Source organism: Mytilus californianus, unplaced genomic scaffold (assembly GCF_021869535.1).
Source record: "Mytilus californianus isolate M0D057914Y unplaced genomic scaffold, xbMytCali1.0.p SCAF_7, whole genome shotgun sequence".
Taxonomy (NCBI): Eukaryota; Metazoa; Mollusca; class Bivalvia; order Mytilida; family Mytilidae; genus Mytilus; species Mytilus californianus.
In genome coordinates this window covers 18,484,317-18,500,530 of record NW_026262723.1, presented here as the reverse complement: position 1 = coordinate 18,500,530, position 16,214 = coordinate 18,484,317, and the positions used below count along the sequence as shown (strand labels likewise).

At 32.0% G+C, this 16,214-nt stretch overlaps 2 protein-coding genes across 2 annotated transcripts in view; both read left to right on the top strand.

Annotated features, from left to right (window-relative positions):
- Positions 1-5,871, top strand: part of LOC127708262 (oleandomycin polyketide synthase, modules 5 and 6-like) — a 207,880-nt gene extending 202,009 nt beyond the window's left edge. The window contains exons 6-8 of the mRNA XM_052213099.1: positions 1,077-1,251; positions 1,617-4,738; positions 5,860-5,871. Of these exons, the coding sequence (XP_052069059.1) occupies positions 1,077-1,251; positions 1,617-4,738; positions 5,860-5,871 (3,309 nt within the window). The remainder of the gene's footprint in view (positions 1-1,076; positions 1,252-1,616; positions 4,739-5,859) is intronic.
- A 127-nt stretch (positions 5,872-5,998) lies between these two features.
- On the top strand, positions 5,999-15,664 carry LOC127708261 (uncharacterized). The gene is made up of 3 exons (XM_052213098.1): positions 5,999-8,534; positions 8,854-9,015; positions 12,049-15,664. The coding sequence occupies exons 1-3, from the start codon at positions 5,999-6,001 to the stop codon at positions 12,156-12,158; spliced, it is 2,808 nt and encodes a 935-aa protein (XP_052069058.1). The 3' UTR covers positions 12,159-15,664.
- Positions 15,665-16,214: the final 550 nt, after the last annotated feature.

Genomic DNA, 16,214 nt, shown 5'->3' with positions numbered 1-16,214 from the left:
CAAGGTGTATATATATAATATATATATATATATATATATCAACATAAATTCAGTTAAATGTTTTATTCTTATCTAAACTACATACATGTTTACAACAGAGTGTAAAGCCCAAAAAGTGGCTATTTCATCGTACAATTAGAATATAAGTGATAGATACAATTAGAATACATAAAGCCTTAAATCACCCGATGTCCGGATAAGTTATTATCATTTTATCTATGTTATCAAGAGACAACCATCAAATAAACCACTGATAGAACAATCTGATTTGACAAATGAAATCTTAGAAATACCGACACGACCTACGTCCGATTTCTGGTTAGACATCTGCATTAATGTATATCATGGTTAAACTTATAATGTTAGTTATTAACCTCAACCTTCTTATCTTGAATTGGTGAAAAAGACAGGTATTTAAACCAAAACGTAAAAAATCATGAATTTCCAGTTATGCAATTTATGCGAAAATATTTATACTAACGATGACAATAATACAAGTACAAAAGAAACTATCAGTTACCGAATTTGAAGGGAATCGATAACCAAAAATTCTGAACAGTTTTGTCAAATATGGCAACCTATATCTGGTGGTAGAAAAATCTTAGCATTTGAACTACTTCAACTTTTGATAAACAGTAAACATATGAACACCATACCCGTGAATCAACGGCATGTCATACATCCATTCTTATGTCTCCATTTATATATAACAAACGCTTAATGGTATGTACTGACTAGCTTAATTCACGTTTACTCAATATTTACTCTTTACTTCATATAGAGAACACATTCTGTTTTTTTATTTTTTTTTAACCAGCATTGACATGATAGAGTTCAGCATCGACAAAAATAACTATTTACAGCTTGGAATGCGCTAAAACGTTTTATATGTCTGGACTGTTCAATATAGTTTTTTGTTACTTGTATTAAATCAAGTAATCTTTTTATATTCATATGTTATACCTTTATGAGTAAATCTTTTGAGTGCAATTTCTGGTATTTGAGAATAATTTGTGCCGATGCCAAAATACATCCATTAACTGCCTGCTTGAACAGTTATACACTTTTTTTTCAAGGCGAAGCAAGATGGTGACAAGATATGGGGAGTTGTTATGTCGGGATGTAATCAAGATGGAAAAGAAAATGTGCCAATCACAGCTCCATCAGGAAATCAACAGAAATATTTGTTGCAAAAAATATATTCTAATTACAATATTTCTCCATCAGACATTCAGTACATTGAGACACATGGTAAATACTTTGTACAGTGCACAAGTATGTATGCACAGTATATTATAATAACCAAATCGATATCAGACTAAATTTGAAACGGTGGATGCAAAACAAAAAACCTGTCCATAACTGAAAAACTTTGAATGAACGTTTGATATTATGACCTATATTCGAAAAGAATATTGATAAGAACATGCTAACATCTGTTATTTAGATTAAAACGCATTTGATCACGTTTTATATAATGCTGTATGAATCAGATACAATTTTTAATTCAATTTGTAATTTTAGAAATGTGATTTCTTAATTATCATTTTTCAACGTTTAACGGTAATAATCGGCATTTTTGTTTCTTCAAATTATTTTTCAAGATCTAATTTCAGGAACAGGAACTCCTATTGGGGATCCAACCGAGACCAATGCCTTAGCAGAATTTTTTGCGCCTTATATGCCAAAAGATAGAAAAATTCCAATCGGTTCCGTGAAGACAAATATTGGTCATTTAGAATCATCTGCTGGAACAGCAGGTTTGATCAAAGTTCTGCTTATGATGAAAAATCATCAAATTGTTCCATCACTTCACTACTCACCGGATAATGGTAATCCTAAAATTAATTTTGATGAAATTCCACTAGAGGTTTCTACAAGTTTGAGGACATGGGAGGCACATAAAAATGAATCAAAATTGTCATGCGTAAATTCTTTCGGGTTCGGAGGAACAAACAGTCATGCGATAGTAAAGCAGCTCCCCATGACAAAACGTGCTGTCGACCAAACCAAAAAAGCGTCTCAGATACATTTCATTGTAGCTTTTTCTTCAGTATCAAAGGATGCCTTGATGAATACAATTAAACATTTTGTTGAGAAAATTAAGTCGGAAAGCTACGAAATAGAAGATTTATCTTATACATCCCTTCTGAAAAGAAGTCATTACAGAAACAGACATGCAGTAGTCGCAAACAGTTTAAATGACCTGACTGAACAGTTAATGTCCTTTAGTATCACAGAAGATGAAAACACACTAAAGACAAAGTCAGCTCAAATAGTCTTTCTTTTTTGCGGCGTTGGCACAGTTTGGGTAGGAATGTGTCAAGGTTTTCTTTCTTCTAATAAGGTTTTCAAACAAACGGTTATGGAAATAGACAAAGAACTTAAGAAGTACACAAAAGTGAGTATACTTGAAACATTGCAAAATCAGTCAAAAGACTTTTTAAAAGACCCCTTTCTCGGACCGTTGGCAATATTTGCATGTCAAGTTGGACTTTTCAGTTTGTGGAGTGATATTGGAGTTTCTCCTGATCTGATCATAGGACAATCAGTGGGTGAAGTGGCTGCTGCATATGCAGCTGGATGCCTTACTCTACCAGAATCTGTTCAAGTATCATATCACAGATCTTTCCTTTCATCAAAAGCTGCAGGTGGTAAAATGATTGTTGTGGGTCACTGCAACACTGAACAAATGGAAAAGATATGCAAAAGTTATGAAAACAAATTAGGCATTGCTGTTTATAGTAGTCATGAAATGTGTGTAGTATCTGGAGACGCAGATGCAATAAATCATTTAAAAGAAACAATTTTATCAAAGGACGAGTTTCGGTCAGTTTTATCGAAAGAATTAGACGTTACATGTGCCTATCATAGTTATCATATGACTGGAGCTAGTAAACAGCTTGAACTTGAACTCAAAAATTTGAAAGGCAGAGATCCAAAGATTCCAATTATATCTACACTTTCAGGTAAACATGTCAATGGACCTGAAATGGGAACAGCAGAATATTGGTCTTCAAACCTACTTAAACCTGTTTTGCTTAGAGAAGCTGTTGCTGCAGCCATACACCCTAACAAAAATAATATTTTTGTTGAGATAGGACCAAAGCCAGTTCTACGTGCACATCTGAAGAAAATAACAAATGATGAAGCGATGACTACATGTATAACATCTTGTAATAATCCAGACGAACATAGGACGTTTACAAAAGCAATTGCTGAACTATATATGCATAATGTTCCTGTAAAACTGGATAAATTAATCAAAAATATAACATCTGTAACAGATATACCTAGATACAAATTTAACAGATCTGGTAAATTGTTGATGTCAAATGCTGTAAGAGCTACCCTTCAGCTTAAAACTACAAAGAGTGATACACATCCCTTTGTGTCTAGGAAACCCTTATCAGATGGTTTCAAAGTCACAATTTCTGAAGAGAAGACACCATATGTGTATGAACATGTTCTTGATAAACAACACATTGCACCTGGAGCGATTCATGCTGAAATTGGACTTTCTGTGTCGAAGATATACAGTAACCATCCACTATCTAAAACGTCTATCAGTTTGCACTTTATAAAACCTCTTGGTCTAGGACAAAACCAAGGAGTTGAATTGGACATTAGTGTATCTAAAGAATTTGGCTCTTTCGAAGTCAGAAAGAAGAAAGATATTATTTGTAAAGGACATTACTCAGAAACGAAACGTGACGACCTAGTTCAAGTTAATGTTTCAGAAATCAAGAAATCATGCCCGATATATGTGAGTCAACAAGAATTTTATGACACTTTACGAGACTTGGGATTCGAATACGGATACTCTTTGACAGTCATTGGAAATTCTTGGAGATCGGACACAGAATATATTGCAGAAATGAATGTGCCAGATGCAGTAGCGAAGGAAATGCATGACTTGCATCTACATCCATGCATATTAGACGGGGTATTGCAAACATTGTCAATTTCATGGATTTCAACTCTTGCGCAGTATGAGGGACTAGCAGCCGAAATGTCTCGCCCAATTCCTATACGTTTAGGAGCTTTAACTGTGAGGACATCTCCAAGGAAGAAAATGTATGTATTTGGAAGAATGATGCAGTCTACTATCCAACAAGCCTTTCTCAATTTACTTCTACTGACTGAAAGTGGCGAAGTTGTAGCAGCAATTGAAAACTATGAGGTGAAAAATGTTGCACCCGGGTTTTCATATACCTCTTTGTCAGAAAAAACCTATGGAACCAGATGGTTACCTGTTGAAATGGAAAAACTAAAAAGTCAAAGAGACGACTTTCAGAATACTATGTCCATTTGTCTAACTTCTTCGTCGTATGATTGTTTGAAGTCATTATCTAAGGATCACAGTAATGTTATGACATTCTTAGATGTTACCTCTGACACAGTTTTTGATTCAGACAGGATGTTACAGAAAATACAGATGACGATAGCAAACAACAACATGAAATGGTGCGATATTTCAGAAATAGTATACTTTCCAGGATTTAGACATTTTTCGAAAGAGTTGCACTCAGATGAAATTTATCACTGTATAAAAGTTTCATGCTTGATCTTACTAAAACTGCTCCAGATGTTTTTGTCAGAAGCAATTGATATTCCGATTTATGTCATAACAGAGAAAGCACAACCAAATATTGTGGACGATCACATATATAATGTAACTGGTTCTGAACTTTGGGGTATGTGCAGGTGTCTTGTACGCGAAAGGACGTACTCTAACGTGAGACTTGTCGATGTCACTGATGTTTCAAACGTACACCTTTTGCCGTTGATTATAGAAAATGCACAAAAGGAAGAGATGTTTTGCTATACTCCAGAATTCAAGTGTTGTAATGATCTTATATACATAAATCAAGTTATAAGATTAACTGATGATTCCCAGGGACATCGCATGAATCCGTACAACAAGAGCCAACACCTTGAGTTGAGATCTACAAGTTTCACAAAAATGGAGAACTTGTTTTTTATTGAAAATGTCAAACAAATGTTGTATGATCACACTAGACAGACTAAGATAGATGTTGAATTAGCAGCTGTAGTCCATAAAACGTTTCCTGTTACAACAACGATGGCAATAGATGACCAGGATCCATGGAAATCTTCTCGAGAAGATGGTCATCCAGTTTTAGCTACAGAATTCTATGGTAGATTGACAGAAGAAAGCAGCAGTAATGAACGTTCTGCGAGCTGTTTGAATAAATCCCGAATTTACCCCAGCAGATCGGAAAATACTGGAAGAGTCTTTGTAAGCTGTTTCCCCAGCACTGTAACGAACATAGTTTTTGTCCCTAAGACATGTCTTATACCAGTTGATGAATTCAAAGGACATTACAGACCTGGATTAATGCATGAATGCATTTTGTACCTTGCTATTTTGGAAGAAATTAAAGCAAAAAGTCCGATTGGGATTATATATGGCAAAAATATGGGCCTTGACATAAATCTACTGAAATCAATTTTAAATGCAGTTAAACGCAAAGTTGTATTTCTTTTGGATGATGTTGACTTTATAGAAAAATGCAAAATGGAGGGCCAATGTCAATTAGTTCTTCTCTTGGATAACTCAAATAGTCTTGTCAGAATGTCCACAAAACTTTGCGTTCTTGCTTCCAAAATCATTGCACCATCGCAATTCATAAATAAGTCTAGAGAACGAATACTTCGCACGAGACTGCCAAATACTGAAATTTATATCATAAACTATGATGAAATCATGAGTGAACGCCGACTAGAAATGCAAGTTAAAACATTGCGATCATTGCTTGCTAAAGTGGATTGTATAACACCAAGTTCCTCAGGTGAACTGGAAGGAATTTCTATTGTAAATTTTAACCTAAACAGTCAGATGAATAATTGTATTCAGGCACCTACAGTTGCTGTAAAAACAGACAAAAACCGAATTTTTCATAGGTCCGCCGGTTACATGATAGTTGGAGGGCTCACTGGGCTTGGATGGGAGATCGTAAATCTCATTGCAGCGATGGGAGGTGGCTGTATTGCAACCATTGCTAGAAGCATACCCACGGGAGACAAACTTTCAGAAATAAAATTTTTAGAAGAGAAACATGGTTGTCAAATCATTTCATTACAGGGTGATGTCGCAAACTATGAGTCCTTAAAGCAAGCGTTTGACAGTTATCGGGAGGCATGTCCATTATATCCCTTAAAGGGAGTGTTTCATGGTGCAGCTGTGCTTGAGGACGCAATCATTGTTCATATGACAGAAGAGAAATTTGAGAAAGTTTTGAAACCTAAAGTTTTGGGAACGCTACATCTTCACAGTCTTACTCAAAGCATGAACCTTGATTATTTTGTGCTTCAATCGTCTATAACTTCCGTTTTTGGAAATAGTGGACAAACTAACTATGGAGCTGGAAATGCATTCATGGACACGTTTGCCTTCTACCGTAGATCAATTGGTATAAGTGGTCAAACAATAAACTGGGGTGCATTACATCTTGGTTTACTTACAGCATATGAAAACGTGGAGCGCCATCTGAATACTCAAGGTTACCAAAGCTTAAAACCAGATGAAATTATGGAATGTTTTCTTCATGCTCTCTGTAAGAATTTTACCCAAATGGTATATGGAATATTCAAATGGGAGACTATCGTCCGCCAATCTCCTGATATGATTCATTTAACCTCAAAACTTCTACCAATATTGACAGAACTAAACTTACTGGACATTTTCACAGCAAAACCAATTAACAAGATTAATATTGATATAGAGGAAATAATGAGACTGCCTGAAGAAAAACGTCATGCCAAAATTATTGACGCCCTCAAAATGATTGTTGCAGATGCGTTTGCAATAGAACTTTCAAGTACAGATGAAATTACTACATTTGTTAATCTCGGCATTGACTCAATGAAAGGAATGTCATTGATAAACAACATATATGAATATCTAAGCTGTAGAATTCCGGTTATAGCTGTTTTAGAGCAGGAGGCAAATATTGAAAGCATTGCGAAACTCATACTTCAACAATTTGCTGTTTCCTCAGAGGTTTCGGGAATAGTCCCTGTAGATAAGCTCCGTAAGGTAAAAAGTGAGCTCAAAGAGAGATGTGTAAATTTGAATTTCATTGAAAAAGAACTTTTCCAACGGCAGTTTAACGACCCCAGTAGTTTTAATTTTCTTCAAGTAGAAATCAACGTATTTGACGAAACAGTAGATTTTAAAGTTGTGAAAAAAGCTTTTTCGAAACTTCTCTCTTTATACAGTTTCCTGGATTCATTTTACATTCAAGATGACGACTCGATAGTTCGTGTTCCAGGAGAGATAATAAACGAAGATCAAGGAGATGAAAGTCCAACCCAGACAGTTTTACAGTCACTTGGCACCATGCAACAAGGATTCAAAATAGACCGCCGTTTTCGAGGAGGGCTTTGTTCTAATCATCAGTCAGATCCTATGTCTTCAACGAAAAATCTTATCTTTGAAGGAAGGGTATTGAAAATCATATTTGAAATTCAACAAGAGTGTTGTAAGACTACAATACTGTGTGACAGAATGCTTTTTGACAAGGAATCGACACTGAATCTGGCTTTTCATTTCCTGTCTTTGATTGAAAACGACACATTAGCAATCGACAAAGGGCTTTATGATGCAGTTAATGCAGCGGAGTTGGAGGAAGCGCTCAACCCGTTGAAAGATGATTTGGACAGTTTTTGGCCAATGCTGTTGTCTCAAAATATCAAACCAGTCATGTTCAGGGAGCAAATAGCAGATAAAAGCAAAGATATGGTTATTGAAATAACAACAGTCATGTGTCCACCTGATTTGTCAAAATCAGTACATCGATATCTTCAAAGGAATGCAATAAGCATTAAGGAATTTTTTATTTCAATATACCAGCTTTTTCTGCATTTTACATCAAACAACGCAGTTGTATCCGTAGCCTCTTATGTGGATGTTAGATCGTTTGTCAACGGATTGAAGGGTTGTGGCGGATTAGAAAACTGCATTCCATTTATTGCAGAGATTAAGAATGACACCCAGACCATTACAAGCTTTCTTTTACATAATGCTGAAACTATTCGCAAATGTACACGATTAAGTTTACTACCATGGTCATATATGGAATCTCTGTTCGCAAATACATTGACAGGTGTAAATGCGTTTATGCATTGTGTAGCCGTAGATCTAAATGTAATCGACGACGCTTCGTTTTCAACTTTAAAAGTAAAATTAAATTCTTTTACATCTTTGGAATCAAGATTTCACACAGCAGTCCATATCAAAGACCAAGGGGACGATGAACCTATTTTGATGTCTATGCATTCGAATCCACAATTAGTTGACACGCAAACAGCAACGAAAATACTCGAAGGTTTACAGAAAATGATGGAAGCAATCACTGAAATTGAAAACCTGACTGTCAAACAGATGAAGACGAAATTTCGAACTCTAAAGGAACGACTACCTCAAAATGAAAAAGTCATACAAACTGTTGCCAAAGAGCATTGTTTGACAACTATTACACATGAAGATGAGGAGGTTTTATATAAAGGTAATTTGAGATGCAGCGTCCTTGGTCAAAACAGATGTATAATTAACCATTAAAAGTATGATAAATATAATACAAAGGCAAAATAGTATTTACAGACACGCCTTTATTTAAAGTATAAAAAATAACAGCTGAAATATGTGTTTTAACAGCTCGTATAACTACTACTGGCAAACATACACACGAACATGATACATATTATCTACAAGTTTTATGTTTTCCTTATTATATGCGTAAATCATTATAGTGTTATGATATTCAAAACGTAATTTAGTTTCAGAATTAAAATATAAATTTGAATTTACTTTTCTTTTTAAATTAGGTGTATTCCAAAAGGAAACGACTTACGGTTGGGATCACCAAGTGCTATTGAGAATCAAATATATTGATGGCAATAGAAAGGTGTTGCAGTGGAATGCTGGTAGAAAATCAAAAGAAATAGAAATAGCAGAGATTCAAAGAGCAAAATGTTTTTGCTTAAACGGTAATGTTTTGTCTTTGAGTCATTACAAAAATAAAATACTTCAATCAGGTCCGTTGTCCATTTTAATAAAATGTCTCTTAGAAAACCTTGCACAGAAAGAATAAAAATGGAAAGTTATTTTTTTTTATATTTCAATCAATCTGCATTTTTTATGAAAGGTGCTCATGAGAGATTTGGAATATCCTGCAATTGCAATACTTTCTTCTGATTTCGAAAATTTTAATTTAAAAGCATTTGGGATCTTACACTTTTGTTGTTAAAAAGACTTTCCAAATCAACCTGGATGATTAAATGTTATTTTTGAAAATAGGTCATAACTAACATTTTTATTTTTTTCAAATATTATCCTCTTTATATATTTCTATCTATTTCAATAAAACACCAAAACAATCGCTAAACATATTTCAAAATTGATGATACTATAAATTTTCAGAAAGTTAATACATTGGGGTACAACAGAATTTAAAGGGTTGGAAGCTAAGACAAAAATCCGTAAGATAAAATAGCAGAAAAAATGCAAATCATAAATTTATGTAAGATAATATCCCTAATAGATATAGTCTTTGGATAGAAAATCGGAGCCCGAAATTATAATGATATAAATCTTATCATAACTTTGATAGGTTTCTCAATTTACAAATCATTTTACACATCAGAATAAAGAACAAAATCTGCCGACATATACAATATTTTAAAAAACGAATTTTGAATTATACTTTGAAGTAATCAGACACGTGAAAGAACGCAAAAGTAATCTAATTCGCAAATTTCAAAAATTCTGTAAAATATGCTAGATTTATATATAGTTGTGAAGCATAACGTATAGAATGATAACTAATGTGTCTATAAAATGAGATACAACACATGGAAATTTAAAATTGACACTTCTCCGTCCGTTAAGAAGACCCTTAAATTTCACTTGTTTTAAAACTTTCAATCATAACACAAAATTCAGGAAACATTATGAAAGACAGTGAAAATTCTATTTCGATAACAAGAAACATATCATACCTTACCATTTGATTATAATCCAAAATCAATAAAATCAACACATGCACTATATTATCCTTCAATCATGTCAGGTTACGATTATTTGATCACACTGGACACACACACGATTTTTCTAAACGAGTAAAGTATGTGTTAGGAAAATTGTATAAGGATGGCAAAGTAAAGGTCAAATCCGGAACAAAAAATACGTAAATACCAATTTAGATGATTTGCATCAATATATGTTTGTATTAGAGTATGTAATAAACTAACAATTATAAAGTAAAACTTATCTTTATGACACCCTGTTCTTAAAGATATTAATATACCAGGGTACCTTGTTTGTGAAAGCTGTAGCAATAAGGTAGTTGTAACAGCTATAGACCAATAAATCAATTATCATAGTAAAAAAAAAATATAACATACAAAATTAGCAATATATTCCTTACTTTAAATCAAAATTAGTTATTGCTTTGATTTAAAACTATTTAAATATCTGAAATTAGAAATCAGTCGTCATAGGGGTAAAGCAAAATTTAAAGATTTGCAAGTGAATTTTGTATCCTATTTCATTTTTAAAAATAACTAACTTTAAATATGACTTTGATACTATGTTAAAGAAAATAAAATTCATTTAGAAATGAGAAGTGACTTTTTAAGTTTAAACAATTATAGTTCATGAGTTTGTTATAATTATTTAAACACACTCGCTTGACACTTATATTTTGCTTTTTAGAAATGTGAATGTTTAAAGTTATTTAATACACGTTTAGTCTTAAGATGATAAAAATGATGTTGATATAGTTGAAAAGGTTGAAGAAAAATAATTAATTTAATTAAACTCATTTTATCACAAACAAATGGAGGTCTTTGGTACTCAAAATGGACAATGTTTAACTTTTGATGCTGACAATAAGCGAAGTTCGATAGCACAATTCCTTTTATTTGGAAAACTGGAAAACAAGAATACTTGTCAGTTGTAATAATAAACAAAAAATGTTCAATACAGAATGAAACCACTGTTAAGACGAATCATCGATGTTAACTCTCTTTTCATAACATGTGTCGAATGTTGAATTTTTTGTGGTGATAGTGAAAGCAATTCCTGCTGCAAAGCTTGGGATCAATCATCGAAATACATAAAAATCGATCCTCTCTCACGTACCAATTAATCCCAGATATGCTCAATCGAGGAATTATCTTAAGCTTTGCACCAGGGATGGCAAAGACTACTTCCAAAACAAATTCAGTTTTTGAACCATTGTTTAATTTTAATTTTGTTGTCGTCCTTTTTATTTCGAGGGTACTTTTTAATGTAATAACAATATATGCCCATCTTGCTTTAGTAAAATCGAATTTAAACGGTTTTCTGTAAGACCGACTCGTCTTTAATTCAAAAGTAAAAACGACATGATGATAGACTAATAGTATGAACGCTTTACTGACATACATTTGTGTAATTTGAAAGTATGATTTTCTGAAAATATCCAGTAACGCATCTCTTCTGAACTACGGTTGAACTCGCTCAGCCAAAGTTATCTCTTTACCGTTTTGACTATCATGTGTATGTAAATTTTGGTGTTTAGGCTCTCAAACATTTTATATAATTGGTTTTTAGAACTTTTTGGTTTTATCATACATGATGAACATTATTCTAAAAGACTTTGTCGTGTACTTGGAAATTGATATTCTTTTTTTAACGTCGTCCAGCAACTGCTATTACAAATTTACAGTCCTATGTCAGACGTAACCTTTCCCAGATACAGAGTTTTGACATTTGACCGACAAAGGTTTTTCTACTTCGTAAATGCTTCGTGCTTAAAAGTCTCCGGTTTGACCCAAGCACCACATAAAAAATCCACAAACACTCATAATCGAAGAGAGCACGCTTCTATTAGACCACCATTTCTGTTCTGACCTATTTATTACATTATTTTACGTACTTACATTGGAAGAATGGTGTGCTATTTACAAAAGATTTAAGATTTTATTTTCAATTGATAACTTCAGTAACATGAAAACAAATATTATTTTTTTCAACAGGGATGGTGGTTGTCACTTTAGAGACCGATGCTAGACAGTATTGTTTCAAGACTGCAGACAAGGAAGAAGTGGACGTAATGTGGAAATACTTTTCAGAGAACAGAGTTTAGTGAAAGAATAGATGATAAATATATAATTTCAAGATAAAATCAGAATGATGTAAGAGAATAGAATTTTTAATTATAATTATATATATATACATGTTTATACCTACCTTTGTTTTCTTTTCCGAATTCAAACTAATTGGTAAAATGTCATTAATTAGCAGATATTGAAACTAGATAACGAATAAAAAAAAACAATTGCACCTCTTTATTTTGCTTTTTAATTTGTAGAGGTTAACTTCATCATTCAGTTATTCAACACGTTAATATACAGTATATTCTGATGATTTAAAATAATACGTTAACTTTTAATTTTAGTCGTTTCAATGAAGATAATCACAGATTTCACTGCAAATGTTAATGTTATTTGCTTTATTTGTTGTTAATATTGATCTCTTTAATTAAAGTTTAGTATCAGAAATTAAAGAGAATACATTGTTTTCCCTTTAAATTTTATTCTTATTTGTCGAATGGATTGAAAGCGACATTAAATGCAAGCTTGGTGACAAATATTTTATTTTTAATCTATTTGCTAAAGTGAAACAAAAGCTACATTTATTATCATGATTTTTAACTTGCTAAATCTTGCATGCTAAGTTCTTTGAAAATCTATTTACCTTTTATATGATATATTCAAATAGTAAATGGTAGTTATAAGATATTTTGAATACGTAGTAAATGATAGTTTTTGATTTTTTCAAATAGTAATTGCTAGTTATATGATTTTTTATAATAGTAAATGACAGTTATATGATTTTTATGTCGGAGAGGGCATTGAGTGTTACCCTTGTTCGTCCGTACTCATACTTTAGTTTGCCTCGACTAAATATTATGAAACTTATACACAACGCTAGTTACCACAAAACACAGATCAAGTTCGAATTTGGGTAGCGTCACTTTTACCGTTCTCAAGTTATGCTCTTTTATAACGTTATAAGCAAGCGGGGCATCATCTGTGTCCCATGGACACATTCACCATTCATTTTGAAATAGTAATTGCTAGTTATGTGATTTGTTTCAAATCGTAAATGATTGTTATATAAAATATTCAAATTGTAAATGATAATTATATGATTTATTTGAAAAGTAAAAGCAAAGTATTATGATTCGTTAGAATTGTAAAAAATATTTATATGATTTCAAATGGTAACAGATAGTTCCATTACCTATCTAAATAGTAAAAGATAAACTTAAATAACAACTTGCAATCTAAATTTAGGTGCAGCTTTTCTTGAAATCGCAATTATTACCTCGTGTGTGTATTTATTCTTTAAAACTCGCCGTTATAACTTGCACCCAAAAATTTCTGAATTTACAGTATTAAAGTAATGAACTGATACAATCTTGGAGTTGAACTGTTCTTGAATGTCTCCATATTTTGAATAATGCTTTAGATAAGAAGTTTAATGCACTGAAAGTGTGTGGTGATCCATCTTCTCAAAATTAACTGTACAAACAATAGTAAAATCGTCTTGGCTATTTATTGTTTAAATGCTATTTTTAACTTCAGATATCTTATCAATTTCATTTATTTAAAACTCCGATAGGATTTTAGGAAATTCTATGGGATAGTCATAATCCCGTAGGGTATTTTAATCCCTTCCAATTATTTTATCCTATAGGAGAATTTATCTCCTACGGGATAAAATTTATATCCTACAGGATTAAAAATCCTCTAGGGTTTTCAAAAATAAATTTTAAATCCTATGGGATTTTTTTTATCCTATATGATTATCATGAAAAACTTTTTCTGAGATACACGGCCTTCGACAATGAGCAAAATCCATTCGGCATGGTCAGCTACAAAATGCCCCGAAATGACAAATGTAAAACAATTCAAACGAGAACACTAACGGCCTAATTAATGTACAAAATAATGAACGCAAAACAAAAACATAAAATAGGATACACAGAAAAAAACGACAACCACTGAATTACAGGCTACTGACTTGGGACAGGCTGTGGATTTACTATGATACTATATGAAATGATTAAATATAGCCAATCAATTTAACCAACTTTTTTTTAAAAAGTTTTTAATAAATCTTTTTTCCACAGGAATCTGTCCTAATATATGGTCAATGGAATACATTTCACCTGTACATAAAAAGGGGTCAATATATGATCCTTCAAACTATAGAGGTACAACCATAAGTTACACTATTGGTCAACTTTTTAACAGAATATAAAGTAATAGACTGACAGCATTTTTGAGAAGAGAAAACTCATTTGTAAAGAGGAAATTGGATTTAAACGTGGATGTTGCACATCTGATCATATATTTGTAATAAATATTCTTATACAAAAATACATATGAAATAAATCCCAACCATTATATGCATGTTCTGTAGATTTTAAACGTGCATTTTATTCTTTATTGCACCTAAGACTTTTCTATAAGCTTGAAAAACTGGTGTCGGTTCAAAATTTTATAATATACTTAAGTCAATGTATGAAAACACGGAATTATGTGTCAATTGATTCTTTTAGAAATCTATTTAATTTATACTGAAATGATTTACCAAATTATTTAGATTCTACATGTGACCCAGTTACCTTAAACTCAAAGTCCATTAATTGCCTAATGTATGCTGATGATTATGATCATATGGTCATTAATTGTGATAAAACTAAAACAATTGTGTTTAACAAAGCAGGTATATTAAAAAAATTACTTATTGTAACAACCTTATAGAATGTTTTCAAAAATACACATATTTAGGGGTAACATTTAGTGCATCAGGTACATTTCCATAGACCAAAGAGGTTTAAGTAAAAAGGGCATGAAAGCATTATTTAAGCAGAAGACAGTCTATTACAATGGATTCAGAAAATAAAGAATCCGGGATTAGTAATACAAGGAAACTTTTGTCTTATCTGAAAACTTGATTATTTACTCCATATGCCTAGGCAGTTCATCTAATTATATTATAACAAAAGTAAATAGTTCTCTAAAAACTCTATTTAACAAAATTTGGTTGAAAAGGCTTTTTAATGATAATACAAAACACTCCAAAGTTTGGAACAAGTTAAGAACGTATCGTAAATTAAAAAACATTTTCAAATTAGAAAAATATTTAAGTTATGATAATGAAAATGAAGGAAGGTTGTTAACTAAATTTAGAGTAAGCTCACATAACCTAAACATTGAGAAGGGAAGATATTGTAACTTGGATATTAGTGAAAGAAAATGTAACTTATGTAACAATTCTGTTGAAGATGAAATCCAATTTTTAATTCAATGCCCATGCTTTTTATTGTGATCAATTAGAAAATAATAAAAATAATTTTAGTAAACTTTCTGATGAAAACAATCTAATTTGGCTTTTAAGGATGTTCGCTCCTCTGTTTCAAAATAACAAGGTTTTTAAAAGACTATTATAGATTGATAGAATGTGAATAAGGGAACATAGAAATTAGAAAAAAATGATAGGTCCGTGTTCTAGTTTTTGAGATATAATCAGTTAAAACTTTGGCGGGAAATGGTTCTCTCTAGACTTTTCATACATTTGACATTGACAACTTTTTCCTTTCAAAATCTATGAAAAAATAACAAGGATTTTATAAAATTTTCAGAAATGACTTTTAAAACTATATGCAATAAAATTATGAAAAGAAAAGTAGGGGTCAATGGGCAAAATTTTTATTGGCACTACATGGATAAAACTAGAGGATTCCGAATATCTGACAAAAAGTCAAAAACAAGAGAAGCGAACATCCTTAAGCAATGAGGATTTATATAATTCATCAACGTTTAAAACAATTGTCCAAAGAAAGAGATGCACTAATGAATAATTGACGCAAGAGCGTTCCCCGTTATTCATGTTATTATTATTATTATTATTGTATGAAATTGTTGTGTTCCAAGTGAAATCAATATTGCTGGTTTTTATTCACCAGTTATGTATATTTTATGCAGTTTTTCTTTAATAAATGTATATATGTTCAATGTTTTAATCATCTCAATCATTCAAATCATGTATTGTATGTTTTGTCTTGTAGTCATAATTAAACTGTATTCTGCCTTAATACGGGCACTGTGATTAGTTAATAAAATTATTT